The 20823-nt window shown below is 46.2% G+C and overlaps 1 protein-coding gene across 2 annotated transcripts in view; it reads left to right on the forward strand.

The window, feature by feature from the left end:
• LOC139756112 (facilitated trehalose transporter Tret1-2 homolog) overlaps window positions 1–18004 on the forward strand; it is a 54499-nt gene extending 36495 nt beyond the window's left edge. For both annotated transcript variants that reach the window (XM_071675190.1, XM_071675189.1), the window contains exons 3-6: window positions 1738–1878; window positions 7344–7473; window positions 9122–9304; window positions 13683–18004. In XM_071675190.1, the coding sequence (XP_071531291.1) occupies window positions 1738–1878; window positions 7344–7473; window positions 9122–9304; window positions 13683–14719 (1491 nt within the window). In that variant the 3' untranslated portion in view covers window positions 14720–18004. The remainder of the gene's footprint in view (window positions 1–1737; window positions 1879–7343; window positions 7474–9121; window positions 9305–13682) is intronic.
• Window positions 18005–20823: the final 2819 nt, after the last annotated feature.

Raw genomic sequence — 20823 nt, forward strand, 5'->3', positions numbered from 1 at the left:
TCATCTCACAGTAGTGAGGGACATTCTGTAGGGGCGTCGCGTCGGGCCTTCTCGATGTATGAAGACACAGTGATCCATCTCCCGTGCATGAGAACGAGGCCCACTCGATCGTCTACCTGCCGGAGAACAAGAGGCGTAGTAGATCAGAACAGGAGGTGTAGTAGATCAGAACAGGAGGTGTAGTAGATCAGAACAGGAGGTGTAGTAGATCAGAGCAGGAGGTGCAGTAGATCAGAACAGGAGGTGTAGTAGATCAGAACAGGAGGTGTAGTAGATCAGAACAGGAGGTGTAGTAGATCAGAACAGGAGGCGTAGTAGATCAGAACAGGAGGCGTAGTAGATCAGAACAGGAGGTGTAGTAGATCAGAACAGGAGGCGTAGTAGATCAGAACAGGAGGCGTAGTAGATCAGAACAGGAGGTGTAGTAGATCAGAACAGGAGGTGTAGTAGATCAGAACAGGAGGTGTAGTAGATCAGAACAGGAGGTGTAGTAGATCAGAACAGGAGGCGTAGTAGATCAGAACAGGAGGTGTAGTAGATCAGAACAGGAGGCGTAGTAGATCAGAACAGGAGGTGTAGCAGACCAGACCAGGAGGGGAAGCAGACCAGACCAGGAGGGGAAGCAGACCCTACCAGGATGGGCAGCAGACCAGACCAGGAGGGGCAGCAGACCAGACCAGGAGGGGCAGCAGACCCTACCAGGAGGGGCAGCAGACCAGACCAGGAGGGGCAGCAGACCAGACCAGGAGGGGCAGCAGACCAGACCAGGAGGGGCAGCAGACCAGACCAGGAGGGGCAGCAGACCAGACCAGGAGGGGCAGCAGACCAGACCAGGAGGGGCAGCAGACCAGACCAGGAGGGGGTGGCAGATCAACGACCCGAAGTGCACCACACACAACAACATGGACCAGCTGGCGAGAATGCCACTGACCTGACGTGGGCCACGCAGCTGCGACACGTGAGGTGGACACCTTACATCCTGCGTCCCCACTGCGTCCCCACTGTGTCCCCAATGCGTCCCCAATGCGTCCCCACTGCGTCCCCACTCTGTTCCACTGTATTCCCACTGTGTTTCCACTGCGTCCTCACTGTGTTACCACTGCGTCCCCACTCTGTTCCACTGTATTCCCACTGTGTCGCCACTGCGTCCTCACTGCGTTACCACTGCGTCTCCTCTGTGTTCCCACTGTGTCCCCACTCTGTTCCACTGTATCCCCACTCTGTTCCCACTGTGTCCTCACTGTGTTACCACTGTGTCCCCACTCTGTCCCACTGCATTCCCACTATATTCCCAGTGTCCCCACTGTGTTCCCACTCTGTTCCACTGTATCCCCACTGTATCCCCCACTGAATCCCCACTCTGTTCCCACTCTCTTCCACTGTATCCCCACTACGTCCCTACTGTGTCCTCACTGTGTTACCACTGTGTCCCCACTGTCCTCATTGTGTCTCCACTGCGTTCACACTGTATTCCCAGTGTCCCCACTGTGTCCCCACTGCATTCCCACTGTATTCCCTGTGTCCCCACTGTGTCCCCACTGGACCACTCAACCCCTTGGCTCCGCCACACGCCCATGGGCCGGGCCCAGCGCCCCCATACATACTAACCCCTTGCCCTCCACGTGAGCTACGCCAGGCATCACAACAATAAAGCTATACCGAATATCTCTCTCGTATGTGGTAATGAAAAGAGCTTCTATCTCTCTATCTCTCTCTCTCTCTGTCTCTCTATTCCAGAGTGAGAGTGGGAGGGACGCTACCGCGGGAGACGGCGCTAGTGGCGACGACGACAACAGCGGGTCCAAGAGTCCCCGGTCAAGTCAGCATGTCCGTGAACGATGTTCCTGTGGCGCCAGTGTCGGTCCCTTCGTCAGACAGGTGAGGACTCTTCCTTCGTCAGGCAGGTAAGGACTCTTCCTTCGTCAGGCAGGTGAGGATTGTTCCTTCGTCAGGCAGGTGAGGACTCTTCCTTCGTCAGGCAGGTGAGGATTGTTCCTTCGTCAGGCAGGTAAGGACTGTTCCTTCGTCGGGCAGGTAAGGACTGTTCCTTCGTCAGGCAGGTGAGGATTGTTCCTTCGTCAGGCAGGTGAGGATTGTTCCTTCGTCAGGCAGGTGAGGACTGTTCCTTCGTCAGGCAGGTGAGGACTGTTCCTTCGTCAGGCATGTGAGGATTGTTCCTTCGTCAGGCAGGTGAGGACTGTTCCTTCGTCGGGCAGGTGAGGATTGTTCCTTCGTCAGGCAGGTGAGGATTGTTCCTTCGTCGGGCAGGTGAGGATTGTTCCTTCGTCGGGCAGGTGAGGATTGTTCCTTCGTCGGGCAGGTGAGGATTGTTCCTTCGTCAGGCAGGTGAGGACTCTTCCTTCGTCAGGCAGGTGAGGATTGTTCCTTCGTCAGGCAGGTGAGGACTGTTCCTTCGTCAGGCAGGTGAGGACTCTTCCTTCGTCAGGCAGGTAAGGACTCTTCCTTCGTCAGGCAGGTGAGGATTGTTCCTTCGTCAGGCAGGTGAGGATTGTTCCTTCGTCAGGCAGGTGAGGACTGTTCCTTCGTCAGGCAGGTGAGGACTGTTCCTTCGTCAGGCAGGTGAGGACTGTTCCTTCGTCAGGCAAGTGAGGACTCTTCCTTCGTCAGGCAAGTGAGGACTCTTCCTTCGTCAGGCAGGTGAGGATTGCTCTTTCGTCAGACCAAACACCTCGTCATATACTTGCACTTTGTCCTCGATGTATTCTTCCACCAATACCAACTTTCCTCCAACAAAATCAACTTTCCTCCAACAAAACCAACCTACCTTCAACAAAACCAACAACTTTCCTACAACAGCATCAACTTTCCTCCAACAAAACCAACAACTTTCCTCCAACAAAAAAAACTCTCCTCCAACAAAAAAACTCTCCTCCAACAACATAACCAACAACCTTCCTCCAACAAAACCAACAACTTTCCTCCAACAAAAAAACTTTCCTCCAACACCATATCCAACAACCTTCCTCCAACCAACAACTTTTTTTTCCAACAAAAAAAAAAAAAAAAACTTTCCTCCAACAACATAACCCATTGTCCTCCAACAAAATCGTCTTTCCAGCCACACAGTGACACTCCAACCATCCTCCCATCTTGTTAATCCACCACCGAAGCCCAGGCCGTGGGGAGCTCGCGCCAGCACTAGGCATCTGTTGTGTCCCTCAATCAAGAAATTCTTTCCATATTTATGTTTCGTGTTCTTACAACTGCTGGACCAAGTTGAGCCAGACTCGGTCAGGTCCGGCCGTGTTGAGGGAGAGAGAGAGAGAGAGAGAGAGAGAGAGAGAGAGAGAGAGAGAGAGAGAGAGAGAGAGAGTATATTGGCTCTTCACTCTAATCACAATATTCAACATCCAGCTCCAACACAAAATGACACAGACTTAGGGATACGAACCCTGCAACTGCGTGACGAGAACGCCAGACGAAGAGCAACGTCAGGGAACGAGTGAGCGAAAAAGAAAATGAAAACTTCAAGAAACGAGTACGACACGTGTGCGTGCGAGTCCCGTTCACGATATGATAACCAGCAGGTGGCATGATGCAACACCACTAGCCAGCAGATTGCATGATGCAACACCACTAGCCAGCAGATTGCATGATGCAACACCACTAGCCAGCATGTTGCATGATGCAACACCACTAGCCAGCATGTTGCATGATGCAACACCACTAGCCAGCAGATTGCATGATGCAACACCACTAGCCAGCAGATTGCATGATGCAACACCACTAGCCAGCATGTTGCATGATGCAACACCACTAGCCAGCAGATTGCATGATGCAACACCACTAGCCAGCATGTTGCATGATGCAACACCACTAGCCAGCATGTTGCATGATGCAACACCACTAGCCAGCATGTTGCATGATGCAACACCACTAGCCAGCATGTTGCATGATGCAACACCACTAGCCAGCAGATTGCATGATGCAACACCACTTGTGTGATGATTGCATCATCTACCACTACTACTACATCTACTACAGTCAGGGTTGCCAGATCTCGCCTCGAAGCCATACGCGACGGTCCACAAAAAACTGCAAATCTAAAGGCAATGAACAATTTTTTTCCAGTCATATTCGTTCGTCCTCAGCGTCCCAGAAGGAGGAGAGACTAGCGACCTTTTTTCCGCTGCTAGTTAGTGAATTATTAGCGATCCTCGCTACGTAATGACGCATAAGGCCTCTTGCGTTTCCCTGCGCCGCGTATTTACGTCAACGAATGATTACGCCGCATGTACACGACACGCTACGGACGTGTTGAGCCGCGCGCGCCGCACGCGGTAGATCCGTGCCACACTCGAACGGACGCACGCACGCACGCACTCCCCCCCCCCCCCCCAACCAGCTGTCGGACAACCTGCCGACGCGTCACAAGCCACGTCATCAATTACGCATTTCCGACACGCATTCCCGTCCGTCCAGGCTGGCGTATGAGGGAGGCAGGGCCAGACACCCATGGGATGAGTTCCTTATCTAACACACTCTATTAACTCCGTTGTGCCATTTGGGTCAGGAGGCCATCTATCATAGGGGAGGGACGCCGCCGCAGGCTACCGCTGCGGCACTAGGGGCTGCGACGTCCGGGGGTGGAGAGAGAGAGAGAGAGAGAGAGAGAGAGAGAGAGAGAGAGAGAGAGCATTGCTGCTATCCCGAAGGCTACAGGGTCAGCTACACGGTGCGGGGCGGGGGCTGACCACAGTCAGGTAGATGTGGTCTTAACCACGGTCAGGTAGATGGGGTCTTAACCACAGTCAGGTAGATGTGATCTTAACCACTGTCAGGTAGATGAGGCATGTCGGCGATGGCAACGCTTCACTGTCTTTCTGGGAGTCTGTGGCAACGCTGCCGCTAACCGTCGTCGGCATGACGTCACTGCTCCGAACGCTGCTGATTGGACGATCCAGCATTACGACTCTTTAACAACCGTTCGGCGAGACTCGTTCCATCCGTTTCATGTCGACGACAGAGCCTTGTCGTTGGCCAGCTCTTTGAGAACGGGGCCTTTTCTTTTATCTTTAGCGCGGCGATATGTTATCACAGGGCGACCACGGTGTGTGAAACTGGTGACCGGCACTTGTGGGTCAAGTGGTGATAAGAGCAGACACCTCACCCACGTCTGATGCGATTATCAATACGTATCACGTCGACACCACTCCTTGTTGCCATGTCTGGCGGAGTATCTGCTATTTTGTGTGTGTGTGTGTGTGTGTGCGTGTGTGTGTCAACTGACTGTTATATTTCTCTCTTTTGTTCTCCCCTGATGATGTGATTATTACACGAAAGTGCACTTGGGAACTTGTCGTGTTTCTTGATCCTTTCCAATATATATATATATATATATATATATATATATATATATATATATATATATATATATATATATATATCCTCTAGCCTGAGCCAGGTACCCATTTCAACGACCAACCTCTAAGGGTGGATGAACAGCTGGGTTGACTGTGGACCTACAATACCATTTCCTATCAACAGAGGCCACAAAACAAAGCCAGACTCAAACAATATCACTAACCTTCAAGTCACTCAGAAACGATTCTTCTCCAAAATCCTTAAGCTCTACAGTGGACGTACCCCCCCCCCCCCCCCCCCCCCCCAAGGAGCAGTCATTTCTCCAGTTCTCTTTTAATCTCTTACGACACGACCTTCCATCACCTCCCGCAGAACACAGTGTGAAAGTCCTCTGATATGGGGAATAACCCTGAAAATCTCATCACAACGCCTTGGCATTACTTAGGCAAAACACGATTATGCAACCTTACATCACACCGACCTCACTTAAAAGAACACGTTTGCATCATCACCGACGACTATCGAAGACACAGATCCAACTTGCTTTGGTTCATTCGCACTGAATGGCCAGCCACTTCTCCACTCGATAAAAAACCCCAGCCATACTGGGCATCATATACGACGCTCACATGATACTCATTCCCCACAACACAAACAACATAGAGAGCCATAGAAGAAAAACTAAATGCAGTCAGGACACACACACACCGCCAGCAGTTTTGGGACAAGGAGAATTCATTAGTACCCTCCACAAACAATGCATCTGATCCTCCTCCCTTACACTACGCATCACTTGCCTGGTCACCTACCCGCCCTGCCAAAAGCAAATCCAACAAAGCTATAAACTAAACAGAGAACAAAGCACTTAGAATAATCACCGGCTGACCAGCAACCACAAACTTTCAACACCTTCACAACGGAACAAATATATTTCCAACACAGTCTCACCTCAACATGCTCAGTTCTCACGTTTTTGCAACAACACTAAACTCTCTTCATCCATAACGAACCACCACCCACTAATAGAAATATTCCTGCCATACACTTCAGAGATCTCTTCCTACAGACTCCATCCTCCCCTGACAAAGACAATTATGACAAAATACACACACACACACACACACACACACACACACACACACACACACACACACACACACACACACACACACACCGAAATGACCCAAGCACAAAAAACTGCTTCTCCAACCCAGTTTTAAACACCATCAGACATACACCCCCCCTGAAACTACACTCCTTAAACATGTACGAGTTATTCTTTCCCGTCTGCACTCTGGACACCTCCTACCACTCCAACATTACACAACACCGTTTCAACACAAGACCTTCAAACCTACAATGCAACGCACACAGTTAAGAAACTGAACATTTACTCCTCACGCGATCTGTGTTCTCCTCAAAGAGAAACTCACACACGTCAACAAAGACACTCTATGAACTGTGGTCCTTCCCGGTGGACGAGGTCGGCCTCCTAAGAGCTGCGGAAGACCCATAGAAGGGACACCTGGATCAGGTCAGGTATGGTAAATCTATATACACAAGAGCGAATAGGTATGCCTTCTATCTGTTCCTCATAAGTTTCTACATCTCATGATCAATCAACACCAAACTTGACACAGTGATGATGTGAGGAAGATCATGAGGGAGAGGAGGAGTAATTGACATGAGGATGAGTTTGAGATTTTCTGTTCTTATTCAACCTGTCCAATGGACACTCCAGCTAGTCTGTTCCTGGCGCTACCTAACTAACGTGAGAAATAGCAGACAAGCATGAAAGCAAAATGTATATATATATATATATATATATATATATATATATATATATATATATATATATATATATATATAAATATATATATATATATATATATATATATATATATATATTTTTTTTTTTTTTTTTTTTCTCTCTCTCTCTCACATGTACCACAATCCTTGAAGATTCTCCCCCTTTTCCCAGTACAGAGAGTGACGGTGTTGGTGTGTTGGTTTTGCAGGTGAGCATGTCCGTGGTGGCTTGCCTGGCAGCGCTCTCCGTCGGCATGATCCACGCGTACCCTGCCGTGGCCCTGGCTCGCTGGGAGGAGGCTGGTATGAACATCACCACCACGCAGACCACCTGGTTCGGTGAGTGCGATGTCGTAGTCCTAGTCCTTCGGGTGATTACTCGCAAGACCCTTCCTCCCTTCCTCCCTTCCTCTTTGAGCGCGACGGTGTGGAACCCCTTGAGCACAACGTTACGACCCTTAAGCACGACGGTACGACGCTTAAGCACGACGGTACGACCCTTAAGCGCGACGGTGGACACCCCCTCTCGAGCAAAACGTTACGACATTTAAGCACGACGGTACGACTCTTTGAGCACGACGGTGTGGAACCCCCTTGAGCACGACGGTACGACTCTCGAGCACGACGGTGTGGTCCCATGAGCACGACGGTACGGCCCTCGAGCACAACTTAACTTACGACCAGGAGTTGCATTTGACCCTACAAGTTTTTACTATGTCCAGAAGAACTTGCTTGACCATAGGTCTTACCTGGCCTATGCTTGACGTGAGAATTATGCTTATTGTTTGACAAGGAGGCTGCTTAACTGGGCCGGCCTCTGGCTTGAGGAAGGACTAGAGGTTTACCTGCAGTTTTCCTTAACCAGTCACTTGATTAACCAGGATATATTTATCCTGACTACGTGTCCTTGACTCGTCGCCTGTGTTCCTTCACCCAGCATCGTGTTTGGCCAATTCGTCTCGTACCTTTGGAAAGAGTCTGGCTTAACATAGGCAACTGCTTCTGCCCCTTCTGCAGGCTGGCAAGTCCTGCTTTTGTTTTCGCCCTTCCAAGAATAGACGTCTGACAGATACTAAGAGTTCCTTAAATGCTTGTTCTTAATTGACGATGATAAACAGAAAGACCCCAGTCCTTGAAGCAAATTACGGCAAACGACTTTGAACTCTACTGCAGCCTCAGGAGAATACATAGATCTATGTATTATTTCTCCATACTCAATCTTCTTTTCCTTTTCTTCGTTTTCAGTGTAGATGCAGTTCAATAAACCTGCAGGGTATTATCGATAATCATAAAACACCCTTTTTCCCCCCTTCTTTGAGTAAGTACTCCATTGTGTCTCGTATGTATGGCCTTTGAATTTAAACACCCAAGGGTGTTTGATGTCTATTGGGCTTGTGGGGCTGAAGGTCTGTTGTGTATGTACATGTGTACATTATATTTACACAGTGTGTGTGTGTGTACATATGTACCTTTACATATGTGAAATCCAAAATTGTGTATTCTAAGGTAATCATTTGGAGACAGCGATACTCAACGCCCATGTTACACTGTCTCTAATGGTATATTTGCATCATCTGAACAGTATCTGTGTGTTTCCAAAGCATCAGTTTGATTCTATAATTCGAATCATATGATTCTTATACTTTTTAACCTTGAACCTTCCAGTCATAGATGATATATTTGCACCATCTGAACAGCATCTGTGTGCTTCCAAAGTATCAGTTTGATTCTATAATTCGAATCGTATATACTTTTTAACCTTGAAAGAAACTTCCAGCCATAAAGAATTTCATTATGCATCATGTATGCAATTGGACGATAAAGACATCTTATAAAGTTGCTGGGTATTTCCAAAGGATATTTGTGCGTCCAAAGCCACCACATACTTCCAAACTATGTACGTTCATCCAAAGCATTTACGTATGTCTTTCCAGGACTATCTACGTCATAATGTAATTCTTGCGATTCTATTTTTTTTTCCCCTCAGCCTCGACGCCCATGGTCGTGTCCGTCGTGGTGTGTGTCGGGTCTGGGGTGGTGGTGGAGAGCCTTGGGGTGCGACGCTGCCTGGCCCTTTGCGTGCCCCTCCTCGCCCTCTCCTGGATCACGATCGCCCTCGCCAAGGCCTTCTGGATGCTCCTCATCAGCCGCGTCTTCCAGGGGTTCGTAGGTAAGGCTCCAAACTGAGGGCGGGATAGAGTGGAGGGAAGGAAGCAAGCCCCACGCTCGACAGGTCTGATCCCTCACGGATTTCAGATGCCAGAGATACTATTGCTTCCTCCTGGTAAGAAAAAAGATAGTTCGGGGTCTCCTTAAGTCAACGCGGGCAAAGGATCCAAGATGAAGTGGAACAATGGTAAGGTTTCAAATGCCACAGAGCGCTTCTTCCACAACTTCAGACGCATAATTTCACATTAGTAGAGGCCTCTCGAGGATCGCATCCTCATCTGTACGGAGGTCACAGGCTGTGGTTAAGAACTGAGACATCGAATAAAAATGAAGGTGGGAAGGGAGCTGGAGTGGATGGAATTAACAATTGAACTATCCAAGAAAGGAGGTGACTGTGTTGTTGACGGGTTAGTTAGGATTTGTCAATGTATCTATGGCTGGTGGTGAGGTGTCTGAGGTCAGGTAAAAGGCCTGTATAGTGCCACTGTATAGAGGCAAGTGGAGGAGAAAAGTTCATGCTCCAAGTACAGATGTATAAGTTTGCTGAGTGTCCTTGGTTGGTTAGTAAGTGAGCGTGGTGACTAAGAGGGTGCTGGCATGTACAGAGCACCAGAGCGAAGAACAGCGTGGCCTGAGAAGTGGTAAAAGAATGCGTGGATCAGGTGGTTGTGTTGAAGAATGTGTTTGAGAAATACTTCGAGAAAAAGAGGATTTGTATGTGAAAGGAGATAATTTTAAGTGAATAAAAGTATGGTTACTAAGCAAACAGAAGAGACAAACAGATTGGTTTGAAGTGTGAATGTGAATGGAGAGAACTTGGAGAAAATGGAGTGTTTCACATACATGAGAATGAATAAGGCAGCGGATATGTAGAAAGCCTCGATGACCCTCGTTTAAATATACGAATATTCTATATTTTGGGCCATACGAAAGTATATCATATAACCTGATATATACACATAAACCCGTGAGTGCAATATTTCTATCCATTTCATGCCATACCTTGAATACTTACCCTGTAGTTGTCATAATATTTTGTGTACAACAATCTACATCATAAGAACGATACTTTACCGCCTCTGAATACGATAACTTTCTTCGTAAGTACGATAGCCTATCAGTTATCACTCATATAGAACTTATCTTCAATTTTATCACTTGAATATCCTAAAATATCACTATAGTGTAATAGGTTACCGCTTGAGGATAACAATCTAACTTACCGGTGAGTTATATAACACCGCTTGAGGCAAACTTGCCGCTTAACTATACGAAATATTAACACCTTAGATACCCCATCATACAGCCCGAATATGACTGCCAGCCGCATGAGCAAAACTAACTGCCTGAGCGTGAGAAATTACCGCATAAAGACCAGAACTTATCGCTTAATTAAACCAATTAACCGCTTGAGGAGAACAATCTGCCGCATGAACACGAGACAGTATACCGCTCGAGTACGACAATTCCATCTCGAGTACAACAATTTACAGCTAGGGTGCGTAGGCCATTGAATATATACTATACCACGCGAGTACGATACAACGTTAAGTCTCGAGTACAACACTTTTTACCACTTCGGTACGATACACTAGACGACATGCACACGTACTACGAGAGAGAGAGAGAGAGAGAGAGAGAGAGAGAGAGAGAGAGAGAGAGAGAGAGAGAGAGAGAGAGAGAGAGATCCTCCGCTTGAGCCAGTTTTATACGTGAATCATTTAAGTATGCAACAACCGCGCGCTGCGCTGCTGCTGGCTCTGTTGCCGACTCGGTGACATTTGTCGCCCCGCTGCCAATTCCGGCAACCTCTCAAGATCTCGCTATTTTATTTTTAATTCTTTCATTTCTTTTTCTTACCTGTCAGCTGAGACGGCACGGGCAAAAGGCCCTAATCATCAAGGCCATCTCATTAACGCTCTCTCTCTCTCTCTCTCTCTCTCTCTCTCTCTCTCTCTCTCTCTCTCTCTCTCTCTCTATCCTGAGCTAGGTACCCATTTTTTTTTCTTGACCAATCCCTAAGAGTAGATGAACAGCTGGGTTGACAGTGGACCGACTGCCGTAACCAGGATTCGAACCTACGCGCTCGACCCTGGGCAGCCCGTGAATGCGTCACGGTCAGGAACACTGACCGATAAACCACTATATAATTAATCTCACTTCCACAGCACGGCGGTACGACCCTCGAGCACGACGGTACGATACTCGAGCACGACGGTACGATCCTCGAGCACGACAGTACGATCCTCGAGCACGATGGTACGATCCTCGAGCACGACAGTACGATCCTCGAGCACGATGGTACGATCCTTGAGCACGACGGTACGATCCTTGAGCACGACGGTACGATCCTCGAGCACGACGGCACGATCCTTGAGCACGATGGTACGATCCTTGAGCACGACGGTACCATCCTCGAGCACGACGTTACGATCATTGAGCACGACGGTACGATCCTCGAGCACGACGGTACGATCATTGAGCACGACGGTACGATCCTCGAGCACGACGGTACGACCCTTGAGCACAACGGGAATCCCTTTGGTATCCTAAGAATAAATTCCTGGAACCATGTATGGTCTTGGCAGCTGACTGATGGTGGCTGCATTCGGGATCTTCTTTTGGGGGGAACTGGAAGAGAAGTTGTGGTATTTCCAGTGCCTGGATTCCAGCGATGGATCCAGGTCTCCACCTAACCCGTACCAGCAAAAGCTCTGGTATTTCCAGTGCCTGGATTCCAGCGATGGATCCAGGTCTTCTACCCTATATAGAAAAAACAAAAGACGGTATATAAAGTCGACCTTGATGGGGTTCAACACTGTTCAAGTACCTTGCGACTCTAACCTACCCTCTGGTGCCGGTAAGGAGAACTACAATAATGGCGGGATCCAGGTCTCCTACCCTATAAAAAAAAAAGAAAGACGGTATATAAAGTCGACCTTGATGGGGTTCAACACCGTTCAAGTACCTTGCGACTCTTAGCCTACCCTCTGGTGCCAGTAAGGAGAACTACAATATTGGCGGGAACCATCTCGCCGACTTTTACCTTCCACACACATCCAAACACTCACAAAGATGATGGTCACGTAACATCTCCGCGCGTGTATAACACTCTTACTTTTCCAGTGTCAAATCAAGCGCAATGCTCCGGTCTACGCCACAAAAATCAAGTTCCCGACCTTGGCCGCGAACGCCTCCTGGCCTTATATGCTGACATTTGAAGGACGTAATTGATCGAAGTTCGGCCTTTAAGACAAGCGACCGCGTTTGATGCAATTTTTTTTTTTTCACCATCTGTATACCGATGGGTCAGATGCAACCGGATTTCTCCCTCATTAAAAACGTTTTTTTTTGTTTTTCTAAGAACTTCATGACACATCGTCGATCAAGGCAGCAGCGAATGTCAATAATACTTTTCTGTTGCCCATACTTCAAGTTCTTCATCTGAAACAAAAAATTGATTACCACCATAGTGAAATGACTACTACCTCCAACCATCCTCCATAGGTTACGTGTTTACGATACATATCAAAACCGTGTCAGTGTATCTTCAGTCTTGTTTACCCCGACATACGACGATCAATCTTGCTTCGCAACACTGTCTGTGACAGCCTCTCGAAAGCGCTTGCATTTCGCTGCACCAAGAAGGTAGTTGCTGTGTCCCACGAAGGAAACATCGTCTCTCTCTCTCTCTCTCTCTCTCTCTCTCTCTCTCTCTCTCTCTCTCTCTCTCTCTCTCTCTCACCAAAAAAACCACCACCCTTACCCTGGTTTAGCGAGGATCTGTTTGACCTGACCCAAAAGGAGTTCACTTCCTTACACTCCTAGTAAATCGTGATTAAACCAGATTCGTTGACGGGTCAGGTCAAAGGGCAGCGGTGTCGTGGGAGTAGTGAAGACGAGAGTGTCATGAAGATGTGTCTGCTGAAGGTGAAGTGAAGATGCGTTTGTCCAGGGTCAAATGAACCCACATTTTACCGTGGGTGTGTTGATAATGAGTTTGGTGGCGTCCATTTCCATAGTGAACGTATTTATTTTCTAGATAATAAACAGATAAACAGATTTTTCATTTAGTCTCGTGTTATGGTACCATCACGATGTACACACAACACTGCAGTAATGTCATGATGTAGACATAACACAGCAGTAATGTCATGATGTAGACACAACACAGCAGTAATGTCATGATGTAGACACAACACAGCAGTAATGTCATGATGTAGACACAACACAGCGGTAATGTCATGATGCACACACAACACAGCGGTAATGTCATGATGCACACACAACACAGCAGTAATGTCATGATGTACACACAACACAGCAGTAATGTCATGTATTGTAAGCCTCAGTAGTAACATTATGGATGTATTCCACAGCGTCGGTGTACATGGTGGTGATCACGGTGTATCCTGTGGAGGTGAGCATCGTCAGGTGGCGAGGCATCATGATGGGCGTGACCGAGGCCATGGTCATGTTGGGCGCCTTCCTCACCTACCTGGGAGGGCTCGTCCTCTCGCCCTCCACTCTGGCGTATACCATAGCCGCCCTCCTCCTCCCGCAGCTCATCTCCTTCTTCTTCCTGTGGGAGTCACCGCTGTGGCTGGCGCGCAAGGACCGCGACGAAGAGGCGGCCGCGTCTTTGCGCTTCCTGAGAGGCGGGGCCGACATCGAGGAGGAGCTGGAACAGATCAAGGCCAACGTGTACACCGCCAGGATACAGAAACCCAGCGCCTCCGAACAGCTTCTGCTGCTCAGGAAAATAGTCTACCTGAAGCCATTGACGTTGTGTGTACTAGTGCTGCTCTTTAAGGAGCTAACCGGGCAGTACGCCGCCATGGCTTACACCGTCCAGTTGTTCAAGATGGCCGGCTCGAGCTTGGATCCGTACTGGTGCGCCGTGGTGATGGGCGCGGTACGGTTCCTGCCTTGCTTCATGTCGTGGGCGCTCATCGAGAGGATGCCTCGCCGTCTCCTGCTCTCCTCCTGCATGACTATAGCATCCTTCTCCCTCGCAACGCTCGGAGCTTTCATCTGGTTCTGGTCTATGTCTGACGAGGAGCTCCCCGCCCACCTAGGCTGGATTCCTCTGGTGTGTTTATCGGTCTACACACTAGCGTTCGGGTGTGGCGTCGGGCCTACCTCCTGGACGCTAGTGGCCGAGCTGTTGCCGTCACAGGTCCGCAATGTAGGCGCTGGAATCATCAACACCTCCTTCAGCCTGTTCCTCTTCCTGGTGGGACTGACCTTCCCGTTCGCAGCCAAGATGATCGGCGTGGGCGGGGTGTTCCTTGTGTACTCCGTGTGCACTCTCGTGGGCGTTATCTTCGTGGTGACTTGCCTGCCGGAGACCAGAGGCAGGTCCTTCGACGAGATCCAGACGGCTTTATATAAGAGGCACAGTTCGAATGTGTAACACTTCCAGTGATTGGACGGACAACAATTTCCGTGGTTTTCAAGTGTTGTGAGTGACTGGGAAAAAAAAGAATGCAGACTACGGGGAAGAAAATACATGGGAGGTGCTACCAAGAGTTGATTCATCTTCTCGATGCCTTAGCACTAAAGCTCATTAACCATATATATGTGTTCACGATTACATACGAGGAAAGAGTAAATCTTAACTTTCCGACACCAATTACCTTCCAGTAATGGACATTATCATTTATCAGAACACGGAGTTCGAAAGTTTCCATGAGTTTATTATCAAATAATGAGACATTTGTATAATTTGGTCAGCTGTAACGGCGCCAATAAGGGAGTGTTCTAACCCTCAGCTGCCTATGCCGTCTCAGGTAAGATAAAGAAAAAATAAATAAATAAACCTAATTGCTAGATACAGTTCTGTACACACCCGAACGAGGCGTGAAATCATTTATAAAGAAAAGAAATATCCCGGATTACGCCCGGCTAGGCTAGGTTCACGTCTTTCTAATCGTATCCTATCGAAACAAAATTTCCTACTTGCTTGAAGAGTAGAATGATCTCAGAATGGCGTCATGAGTTGGCTGAACTAAAGTGTCCACGTCAAACGCTTGGGAACTTCCTTAGGCTTCACATATGTCCATTACTGTGAAGACAATGATGAAAAGCTGTTACCAGGTATTTTCTTAGAGTTTTTGGGTGAAAATCGTGTGATCCAATGTATATTCACCGAAAATGAATGGCTTGTTTTAAGATGCATCACAGCTGTACATACCTTTTTATATATACATTTCTATAGGAATTTTATGAAAGTTATTATCGGAAAATGTCGTTTATTATGTGATGATGCGTCGGAAACAAATATTGTTGAATGAAAGCTGTCAGATGTGGCACGCACAGGACGCTACGGTACTTGAAACAAAACGTTCTGTAGCATTTTATAAAAGAAAGAAAGAAAAAAAAAAGATATCTGTGTCGGTGTCAATTTGTAGACCACACGCACACACACATTCCATGCCAGACAAATGGATCAGCATGAATGGTTGGTTGGTGTACGGGACTGGTAAATGCGTGACTATTATAGACTACTAAGACGACTTCCGTGAAGTCACTGAGAATGAGTGGTGGCTGCAGAGTTGAAAAAAGAAAAAAATATCTTTTCTATTCTCATCAGAGGTGGGTGCTTATTGTAGGGGTAGTGATTTTTTATTGCATATTAAATGACGCCATGAAGACTACAAAATAACGTAAGTTTCATACAAATATATCTGCATGCGGGTAAGAGTCTACATTAGCTCCGCATTGAAACAAGCATCGCAAAATGGCTATGTTTTAGGTGTTTAGCTTATATAGTTCGTTGTGATCACAAAAAAAAAATACCTGCGGACGACCGATCTAACTTATCTTTGTCTTGAAATATATCAAATTTGGCGATAAGTCAGTACTAAAGCTACGTGCAATGCGAAGCTATTTTAGACAACTCGGTAAACATGTTTCTTCAAAGGTCCTGAGAAGGATATATCCAGTGTTTGAAATTAGAAAGGGGGAGTTTGACCCTCCTAAATATACATGGGACCTATTGAAATTGCTTTCCAAAGGGAATCAAGGGTGGATCCTGTAATTCAAGACACAACTCCGATATATTTCCACGTTTTGGCGACATCTGAAGGCCAAAGTTAGGCAAACTCAGTGGCTTTCCTACTGCTGGACGATAAGTTTACTGTATATTTCATTACTCAGCCCATGATAATCTAGCAAAAAGTAAAATATAAAAAAAGGCAAAGCACCCCCATAGCAAGTACCTATAAATTCTTGCTTTTCACAATACAGTGGACAACAGCCTGGTCCTAATTCTTTCGTAATGGGTGAATCTTCAGCCACAAGCCTAATTACCTGAGCTACATTTGTGTCAGTGACACACTAAATAGATGAATCCTTCGTCACAAAACTAATCAACTGTGTCAGTAACCCAATGAATATCCTAGTCAAATTCGGAGACTAACTTTTTTTTCCCCTAAATCTATTTCGAACACTAGATAAATCTAATTCACTGATGGTACTAAATACCTATAAGCCTGACAGACCCAGATTATTTTCACAGAATTAGTTCTCTTTAACGTCATTTAATATTACGAAGGGATCAATAATAATTCAAACTCCCAGGATGACAGCTGCTGAGCGATGAACGTTACAAAAAAAAAAAGATGTTTGTTCGTTATGAATGGATGTATGGAGAGGAAAAAAAACAAAAAACAGTTTTTTCCTCCAGAACGTTGACTGCATGTGACAAAGCTCTGTCCAACAGCAACCGGTGTGAATGCGGCAGGAACGAAATACATGGTGTTATTGTTCGCATAAAACGTACTGTGATGCGTGGCTGACATTATATATATATATGACCCTCCCTTGAGCGTAACTGGTACACGACCCTCAAGCACGGCGGTACGACGACCCTTGAGCACATCGGTATGACCCTTAAGGTATGATAGCCTGGTCTTTGACCTTAAGGTATGATAGCCTGGTCTTTGACCTTATCCTTAAAGGGGCGTACCGTCATGGTCAAAAGTTCGTACCGTTGTGGTGCTCCCGGCTCGTACCGTTTTCAAGGGTACTGGTTGAATTGAAAAAACTGCCTAACAAGTGATAATCTTTATATCTAGTATCATACAAACGCTTCACTTATCTCCAGTACCACAGTCGACTTGCTTCAAGTTCGCCATAATGATCTATATTTCACATATATATATATATGTAAAGCGATGACTATATTCTTATGTAAACACATACATATATACACAGATATAGATATGTGAAAAATCAAAAAGTATCCCGCTTTCTAGGCCTCAGTGTATATATATATATATATATATATATATATATATATATATATATATATATATATATATATATATATATATATACAAGGCACTAGACTTATACACAAGCTTGCAAAGCATTACTTGCATTTATGCACCAATACTTAAACGTCCTTCCTGCACTTTGTACAAATGCAAATCCATAACTATATTCTTACACATTTATGCGACGTACTGGCTCACCACATTCAGCTCGCGGGGCGTGCCCACCAAACACAGCCCCGGGAGCACACATTCCACCCTCTGGTGTATCGATGGTGTGTGCGACTGAACCGTTTGGGTTGTGCGCGCGTTACCTAACCTTATAGAACTATCACATGAGTAACTATACTATGCAAAAAAAAAAAAAAAAAAAAAGTTTTTACTCACTCCAAATATTTGAAGAATAAAATATATTAATTTGTTTTGTTGTCTCATTTCTTGATAAACCTTTTTTTGGGGGAAAAAAGTAAAATCATTAGTGAATCAGGCAAACATATTTAGCGTGGAGGAAAACCACAGGGCCAAAGGTATCTGTTCCATCTATACATCCAAATCTTTCTACCTACCTACCTACCTACCTATACATTGTATATATATATATATATATATATATATATATATATATATATATATATATATATATATACCACATCGTTCCAATTCACTTCTATCCCGAGTATGCCTTCCACCCTCCTACATGCTCTGATCATTCAAAATCTTTTTCACTCCATCCTTCCATCTCCAATTTGGTCTGCCCCCCTTTCATTGTTACCTCCACTTCTGACACACATATCTTCGTCTAACTCTCCTCATTCAATCTCTTCATATGAACAAACCATTTACAAACCTCTTCAGCTCCCTGACCTACACGCCTTTTAACACCACACGTGTCTCTTACCTTTTTACTTACTCGAACAAACCGTCTCACACCACTTGCTCTACTCAGAAATCTTATCTTCAACACATCTACCCTCCTCCGCACATCCTCATCAACAGTCCATGCCTCGCATCCATATAACACTCATTTTCGCCTTCTCAGAAAATGATCCCTTCCCACACACTTCTTCAGTGCTCCCAGAACCTTTGCCACCTCTCCTACCCCTATGCCTTGATTCCGCTTCCATGGCTCCAACCCGTGTCGTGTCAACTGTAAGGTATATCAAACACTTCACTTCCACCAACTTTTCTCCATTAAAACTTACATCCCAACTAACTTGTCCCTCAACCCTGCTAAACCTAATACCTTTGCGTTTATTCATATTCACTTTCAACTTCCCCCTTTTACACAATCTTTCAAACTCAGTCACCAACTTAAGCTGTTTCTCACTCGAATCTGATACCAATGATTAATAACATCAGCAAACAAAAATTGACTCACTTCCCTTACCCCGTTATCTAAGACTCTTGCATTTACCGCCTTTACCAACCTCTCTATAAAGAAATTAAACAGCCATGGTGATATCACACACCCCTGCCGCAGACCGATCTTCAACTGGAACCATTTACCCTCCTCTCTTCCTACTCGGATACATTACCTTACACCCTTGATAAAAACTTCTTACTTCTGGTAGCAGCTTACCTCCCACAGTATATATCTTCAAAGACCTTCCACAAGGCATCTCTATCAACCCTACCATAGGCTTTCTCCCGATTCACAAATGCCGTACACAAATTCATTATTTCTCTATTTCTCACACACATTCTTGAAAGCAAACACCTGATCCACACATCCTCCAACACTCCTGAAGTCACACTGTTCCTCCCTGATCTGATGCTCTGTTCATACCTCCTTCTCAATCACTACCCTTCTATACAAAGTACCAGGTACAATCAACTAACTTACTATACCTCTGTAGATTGAATAACGCACTTTTATCCTCATTGCCTTCACACAATGGCACTATACGTGCATTCCCCCAATCCTCAGGCAGTTCACCACGAGCCACACATACAGCGAAAGTCCAACTTAAACCAACAACACAGGCACCCCCTTTCTTAAGAAATTCAATTGTAATGCCAACCTGGAACCCCCTGAACCTATTACACTGGGTTCCAGCGGTGCTTTGAAAGTCAGCAACGTCCACTGGCCCAGACTGCAAAGTAATGAAACGTGGTCATGTATGTTTGTTTTGGCGAGGTTGGTGCAAGCCATCTCTATATATATTTTTTGTCCTATTCATGTAATGAGGTGTTAAGGATGGTGTCCAGCTCCCTGTTGATGTCTGTTACCATTAATGCTATGCAGGAGGGGAGGAGGTTGTGGTTGTCTGAAACCATCACAGAAAGTATCTATGTGAGGTTGGCATGTAGCGTAGTAGCGGAGCGTTTGGTTCCAAAGCAGATGTGTGGGTCTAAAGCAGAGTTGTCTGGGTTGGAGAGAGGGTTTATTCCTTGGTTCTGCTGGGAATCATTTTTCTTTAGGGGTCTGGGTGGTGACAGCAAGGCTGTTTCGAAGGTATACTGCCAATGTACTTGACATGTCTGCGTCTAACGCCATATCACGGAAGCGTCAGCCAAGCGCATGAGTCACTTAAGGAAGAGGTCAGCTGTCTTGTTGATATCTACGACGATACGAGAGCTCTCGAACAACAAGGAGCCAAGCTGTAAATAACAGAATCCGATACGCGATATCAGTTTATTCTTGTCTACTGATAAGATTTAATCAGATGTTTCAGGCAAAGGCCAGGCCCATCATACATGAGGGATGTGTTTAAGGGTCGTGCCGTCGTACTCAAGGGCCGTACCATCGTGCTCAATGATCGCACCGTCAAGTTTAAGGGTAGTATCGTCGCGTTCAAAGGTCGTAATGTCGTGTTCAAGGGTCGTGGCGGCGTGCTCAAGGGTCGTACCGTCATGCTCAAGGGTCATACCGTCGTGCTCAAGGGTCATATCCGAAAAAATAATGAACATTCAACAGATTACAAACGCAATACCCAATTACCCTAAGGCTAAAGCAAGGTACAAGCTTGCACTTAAATACACTCGTTAATACTTCAGCAAATACAGCGTCCGACAGATCAAAGCTGTAAGACTATGGAAGTGCTCATCCTTGACAAACTATCTCTAACTAAAGAACGCCACATCCAGAAATAAACCAGCCAATTCCGTGTAACACAAATACGATACATATGTTCATTTCCTCAAATAACACTAGAGACGAGCACATAGATAACATGTATCTACAAAATACGCTGAAAATTCTAAAAGCAAGACTGAGGACTGACTGTGCCTCACACACACA

The sequence above is a fragment of the Panulirus ornatus genome, chromosome 20, assembly GCF_036320965.1.
Source record: "Panulirus ornatus isolate Po-2019 chromosome 20, ASM3632096v1, whole genome shotgun sequence".
NCBI lineage: Eukaryota > Metazoa > Arthropoda > Malacostraca > Decapoda > Palinuridae > Panulirus > Panulirus ornatus.